This window comes from Thecamonas trahens (assembly GCF_000142905.1).
Source record: "Thecamonas trahens ATCC 50062 unplaced genomic scaffold supercont1.29, whole genome shotgun sequence".
NCBI classification, from domain to species: domain Eukaryota; order Apusomonadida; family Apusomonadidae; genus Thecamonas; species Thecamonas trahens.
Window position 1 is genome coordinate 303462 of NW_013657651.1, and position 6129 is coordinate 309590.

The 6129-nt window shown below is 64.0% G+C and overlaps 2 protein-coding genes across 2 annotated transcripts in view; one reads left to right on the top strand and one right to left on the bottom strand.

The window, feature by feature from the left end:
• Window positions 1-309: 309 nt before the first annotated feature.
• AMSG_06893 (uncharacterized protein) lies at window positions 310-3197 on the top strand (the record flags this gene model as incomplete). Its single annotated transcript, XM_013901490.1, has 2 exons — window positions 310-1066; window positions 1699-3197. 2 exons carry the CDS (start codon window positions 310-312, stop codon window positions 3195-3197), a joined length of 2256 nt encoding a protein of 751 aa, XP_013756944.1.
• Window positions 3198-3463: 266 nt separating this feature from the next.
• Window positions 3464-6129, bottom strand: part of AMSG_06894 (glutaminyl-tRNA synthetase) — a gene marked incomplete at its 5' end in the record, with an annotated part of 3075 nt that continues 409 nt past the window's right edge. Inside the window, one exon of the mRNA XM_013901491.1 lies at window positions 3464-5712. Coding sequence (XP_013756945.1) covers window positions 3469-5712 — 2244 coding nt within the window. The 3' untranslated portion in view covers window positions 3464-3468. The remainder of the gene's footprint in view (window positions 5713-6129) is intronic.

Genomic DNA, 6129 nt, shown 5'->3' on the forward strand with positions numbered 1-6129 from the left:
CCACGTATAGATGGAGATGGTTGGTGTGGGAGTTTGATGGTGTGGGGGGGTGGGGGGGGGGGAGGGGGGGAGGTGAATGTGATGAGTTCAGGCGTCACGGTGTGTGTGGGGTGTGGGTCTCTTTGGTTTGCCGAGTGATGACCGAGAGAAAGCCCCCCACATGCCTCTTACACCGCGTTCCCACCAAATTGGCCAAACGTTGCTAGAAACGCAGTTCGTTGCAGACGCGGTGACGGATACACTCGACGTTCCGCCGGTACGGCCCTTGCCCTCTCCTCGGCACCTTCACCTGCCTGTGCCTCGATGAATATGTTACACCTCGCAAGAGTATTTGCTCTGGTATTGGTCTCGGGCATGGTGGCGATGCCGGCATCGGGCGCTAGTCTGCTCACCTCGACAGCCATCTCGGCCAACCGCAACTGGGTGACCTGCCAGAAGAACAGTGATGGCAGCATGCAGGCGAAAGCAGGCAGTTTTCAGCTCAGAAACCAGATTTGCGCATCCAATGGCGAGCTGAGTGCCATTCCCAGCTCGACTACGGGATTGGTATGGGTGGACGAGACGTCGAGCATCGTGTTCAGCAAGACGGATATCGATACTCCCTTTGACGTCGGCATCAGCTACTACAACATCGATGCCTCGCTCAAGGCCATCAGCTTCAACACAAACTACTGGAAGACCGACAACTCGCTGGACACAAACACTCCCTTCGGAGGTACTGCCACTGTGGTCGATGTCTCGGACGCATCGGGCACATTGTCCGGGCCGGCGGTCCAGGCCATGATCCAGGCGGCTAACGACAACGCCGCCATGGCAAGCGGTCGTCTCATGATCCGCTACGAGCAGATCGGGTCAAAGTGCTCGGCAGGCAACTGCAAGCTGGACAGTAATCCTACACCTGTGGTGACCATCAACTACTACGAGGTTTGCCCTACCTTTGCTCTTGCCAACGGTGTCGTCTCCAACTCGCTCATCACATCCGCGCCCTTTGCGCCTGTTGGCGATGCCCTGTCGCTGGCCTGCAACCCAGGCTTTATGCTGATCAATGCTGGTGCGGGCAACACTGGTGCGTGCCAAGCTGATGGGACATACGTCAATGCGGCGGCCCAGTGCGTGCCGCCTCCACCGCCGCCGCCATCACCATCACCACCGCCGCCGTCGCCGCCCCCACCATCACCACCGCCACCACCGTCGCCTCCTCCTCCTCCTCCACCACCGCCGTCACCACCGCCACCCTCACCGCCACCGCCACCACCGTCGCCTCCTCCGCCACCACCGCCGCCTTCACCACCACCGCCGCCTTCACCACCACCGCCGCCATCACCGCCGCCGCCGCCATCACCGCCGCCGCCGCTCTCGCCGCCGCCACCACCATCGCCGCCACCACCATCACCACCGCCGCCATCACCCGCCGCCGCCGCCCTCATCACCACCACCATCACCACCATCGCCGCCACCACCATCGCCGCCACCACCATCACCTCCACCACCACCACCACCGCCGCCACCAGCCATCACCACCACCACCACCACCACCATCACCACCACCACCATCACCACCACCATCACCACCACCATCACCACCACCATCACCACCACCACCATCACCACCACCATCACCACCACCATCACCACCACCATCACCACCACCATCACCACCACCATCACCGCCGCCTCTGGATCTTCCGTGTGCGGTAGCCGATGCGGACGACTGCGGCGTGTGCTTTGGCAACGGCACCTCTTGCCGCGGATGCGACGGTGTCATCGGCTCGCCGGCTGTGGTGGACGAGTGCGGCGTTTGCGACGGAACGAACGAGTGCTTGTCGACCTCGACACCGTTCTCACCGCCGTCGCTCGCTATCGCCGCTGTTGCTGGCATCGGCGCAGGATGCATCCTTCTCACCGCGCTGCTTGCCGCCATCGTTATCCTCGCCTTGCGTGCCCGCGGCACCAAAGCCGGCGTTGTGCTTGCGGCACCAGGCGCGGCCGACATCCTTGTCGTCGTGCTCACTCTTCCGCACTCGGACGAGCTTCAGGCCGACCTGCAGCCCTCGGAGTTCTCCGCCATGCTTGACAGCATGGTCGAGTCATGGGAGCAGACGATTACTGTTTTCGGCGGAACCGCCATCAAGCGCGGCGGCCGGCTCGACATGATCGCCGCTGCCTCGTTTGGCCGGGACGCGAGCCTCGATGCTCTTATGGCCGCGCTAGCGGTCCACGACGCGCTGCTCAATGTAGACTGGTCGGCGGCCGTCCTCGATCATCCTCGCGCAGCTCCAGTCCGTCGGCTAGAGCCGAACTTGTCTGGTCATCGCATCCCGGGCACCATCAAGTACCTGTGGCGCGGGCCGCGCACTGTTATCAGTATTCTGGCCTGCTCGCCCGTTTCCGAGGATGGAACCGATGAGGTCGGCCCCATCTGCCTCGACAAGGCGGTTGCCGTCAACAGCGTTGGGCAAACTGGCCATGTCATTGTCACCCGTCTCGCGCTCTCGACTCTTCCTGCTGAGCTCCCGAGCGACATCTGTGTCGATTCTGGTTCTGAGATACCAGTCATGGCCATCGGCGACGAGGCGCTCCGCGTCACCGCTGTCGGCTCGGTCACCACCGCCCGCAAGCTCATGTCACCGCCCTCGCAATCGACGTTGTCAGCCTCATCAGAGCTGGACTCGACCACATCCGCCTCGGCCAGCGAGATTGCAAGCAATCCGGAGGAGATTCCGCGATTTGGTGCGTCTTCGCAGCTCGACTCGGTCGGCTACTCCTCGGCTACTGACTCGTCGGGTATTGTCTCGGGCTCAAGCCCCGGCTCGACCTGCGATGAGCCGGCTCCGTCGGCGCGGGTCAACAAGCGGAATGCGCGGCTCCGCGGGATTGCAGGCATTGGCTCGATGGGCAACGTCGCTCCGCGCAAGAGCAGGTTAGACCGAGTCCGCGGTCTTGGCGGTCGTGGTGCCAATGTGTCGATGCCACTCGGCCACGAGCCTGAGCCCACCTCCTCCCCGCCCCTCGATGTCGCCCACGACGACGGCTCGATTCTCTTCGGTGATCTCTCTCTCGAGCTAGACGAGGTCGAAGCCGCCAGCAGTGTGGCTCCCATCCCCGCCCTCCCCGTCAGCCCTGCTCGCCGCGCCGAGGCCCGTCTTCCATCGCAGATCTCGATCGAGCGTCTGCAAGCCGATCTTGGCCACGAGTAGAGTCCCATCTCTGCGACCCTTTCGATTCCACAGCAGGCATCCGTGTCGCGTACAGGCTCCGTGCCTGCATCTGCAGTAAATCCTCTTACAGCTACACGCCTCTCACCCTGATCTCATGGCCGCACACTCGCCACTCGAAGAGACCGGCTCACATCGCGACGTCGGCAAGCGCAGCGCCCGCAAGAAAGAGCGCCGGGCTCGCCAGCGGTACAGGGCGACGACGCGCGCTTTGGCTTTACTTCCGCACACGGAGAGGCGGAGAGAGGCTTGGTTAGAACAGAGCGTTGGTGGCCTTGAGCTCGCAGCACTGGTTGAGCGCGTTGGACTTGACGTCGGTGACGTAGTAGCCGACGCGCTCAAACTGGAGATGCTTCTCGGGCACCTTGAGGTCGTTGAGGACGACGGGCGGCACGTAGCCGACGAGGTCGACACGCGAGTTCTCGTTGACGTCGGCGCGCCAGTCTGGGGCGGCGGCGACGTTCTCGGACTTGAAGAGCACCCCGTAGTTGCGGACGGCAACCTGGGCCGGCGGTGTGGTGGGCGACACCCATCCGACCCAGTGGATGGCCTTGGGCTTCTTGGACTTGCCGGTCAGGGTCGACTCGTCAGTGACGATTTCGACGGTGACCGAAGTAACGTTGCCGGCGGCGTCGACATCGTTGGCGACGGCACGGACGACAGGGCCGTAGCGGAGGCGGACGACCTTGCCCGGAGCAAGGCCAAAGTACTTCTTCGAGTCGTTGAGGCGGAAGTCGCGGGCCTCGATGTAGATCTTGCCCGCAGCAAACGAGGCCGGGTAGGTCATGGCGGCCTCCGGCGTGCCCTCGGCGGCATTGGGGAAGCTTGCGGCAGCGACGGTCTGAGCAGCGGGGGCGACGGCGTCGACGTTGGCGATGATGACCTCCAGCGGGTCAAGGACCACCATGCGCCGCTCGGCAATGTTGCCAAGATCCTCGCGGAGGCAGTGCTCGAGGAGCTCGTAGCGGACCAGGTTCTCGGTCCGGGTCACGCCGACAAGGTCAACAAACTTGTTGATGGCGGCCGGGGTGTAGCCGCGGCGGCGCAGGCCGGAGAGGGTCGGCATGCGCGGGTCGTCCCAGCCGTCGACAAAGCCGTCCTCGACGAGGGCGCGCAGCTTGCGCTTGGAGACGACGACGTGGGTGATGTTAAGCCGCGAGTACTCCCACACGACCGGGCGGTAGATGCCGAGAGCCTTGAGGAGCCAGTGGTACGACTCGCGGCGGAGGCCAAACTCGAGGGTGCAGAGCGAGTGGGTGATGTTCTCGAGTGCGTCGACGATGCAGTGCTCAAAGTCGTAGGACGGGTAGACACACCATGCGTCGCCAGCCATCGGGTGCTCGTGGAACTTGACGCGGTAGGCGATGAGGTCGCGCATGCACGGGTTGTCGCTCTGCATGTCCATCTTCAGCCGCAGCGTGGCCTCGCCCTCGCCGATCTTGCCCTTGCGCATGTCGCGGAAGAGCTTGAGCGACTCGGCCGCCGGGCGGTCGCGCCACGGCGAGTTGGTCCGCTTCTGCCGCGACTCGACAATTTCGGCCTTGTTCTGGTGGCACACGTATGCGTGGCCGGAGAGAATGAGCTGCTCGGCATACGCGTACATCTGCTCAAAGTAGTCCGATGCCTTGGTCACCGCCACCGGCTCGTGGCCGAGCCACGCCACGGCCTCGCGGATGGCCTTGTAGTACTCGGGCTTCTCGGCCTCGGGGTTGGTGTCGTCGTACCGCAGGTAGCAGATGCCGCCCTTGGCCTTGGCGTAGCCAAAGTTGAGGCCCATCGACTTGGCGTGTCCGATGTGCGGGAAGCCGTTCGGCTCGGGAGGGAACCGGGTCACCACCTTGCCGCCCGTCGTCGCCAGATGCTCCGCAAGCAGCTTGGGATCGTCCTGCTCGTTCTCTTCGGGCGCGGAGAACACAATCTTCTCGGCAGTCGTCTCGGCAACCTCAGCAGCGGCCGACGCGCCGGCCTCGTTACCCTTGCCCTTGCCCTTGCCCTTGCCGCCCTTGCCCTTGCCCTTGCCCTTGCCGCCCTTGACCGGTGCCGCCGGCGGAGGGCCGTCGTCAAACGCGGTCCGTGGGCCGAGCGTCTCGGCGATCTTGGCGTCAAGGATGTTCTTCACCCGCGCCCCATCCACAAACGGCAGCGAGCGCGTCGTCTGGCCCAGCAGCTTGCCGGTCTTCATGTGGTACCGCATCCGCTGCAGTTCCTCGGCGTGCGCCTCGAGCGTCTTGGCCACCGCCGCGCCGATCTGCTCGTCGGTGTACGAGACGCCGACGCCAGACGCCTTTTCAAACGCCGCCACGTCGAGCTCGGCCACCGGCACGTTCTTGTTCTTCTTCAGCCACTTGGTGGCAGCTGCAAACTGCGGCTTGCGAATCCGCTCATCGGCCACGTATCCGGCCAGGAACGGCAGGTGGATGTCCGCCACGTGCTTCGGCGCCACCGCCGCCACCTCGTACAGCATGTTGCACGCCGATGGCGTTGCCGGAGTTCCAACCTGGAGGCAGCAATGACGAGAGAGGAAAGGGAAAGAGAGAGTGTGTGTGAGTGAGTAAGTTTGAGCGGAAGCACCGACGACGACGGCGATGATGCAATGTGGATGGCCATAATCACGACGACGATGAGCACGAGCACGAGCACGAGCACGACGACCGACAACCGACGGCGACGATGACAAGCACAATGGTGACGGCGACAGCGACGGCGACAAGCATGACGGCAACGGCGACGGCGACGGCGCCAAGCACGACAGCAAGAAGACCGCAGCGAACGACCAACAACAGCGAGGCCCAACGACGAGCAACGACGAGCCACGATGAGCCACGACGAGCCACGACGAGCAACGACGAGCCCCCTTCCCCCCCTTGCCCCTCCCATCAGCGCCACACACACCCTTACTCCCTTTCGTACCATG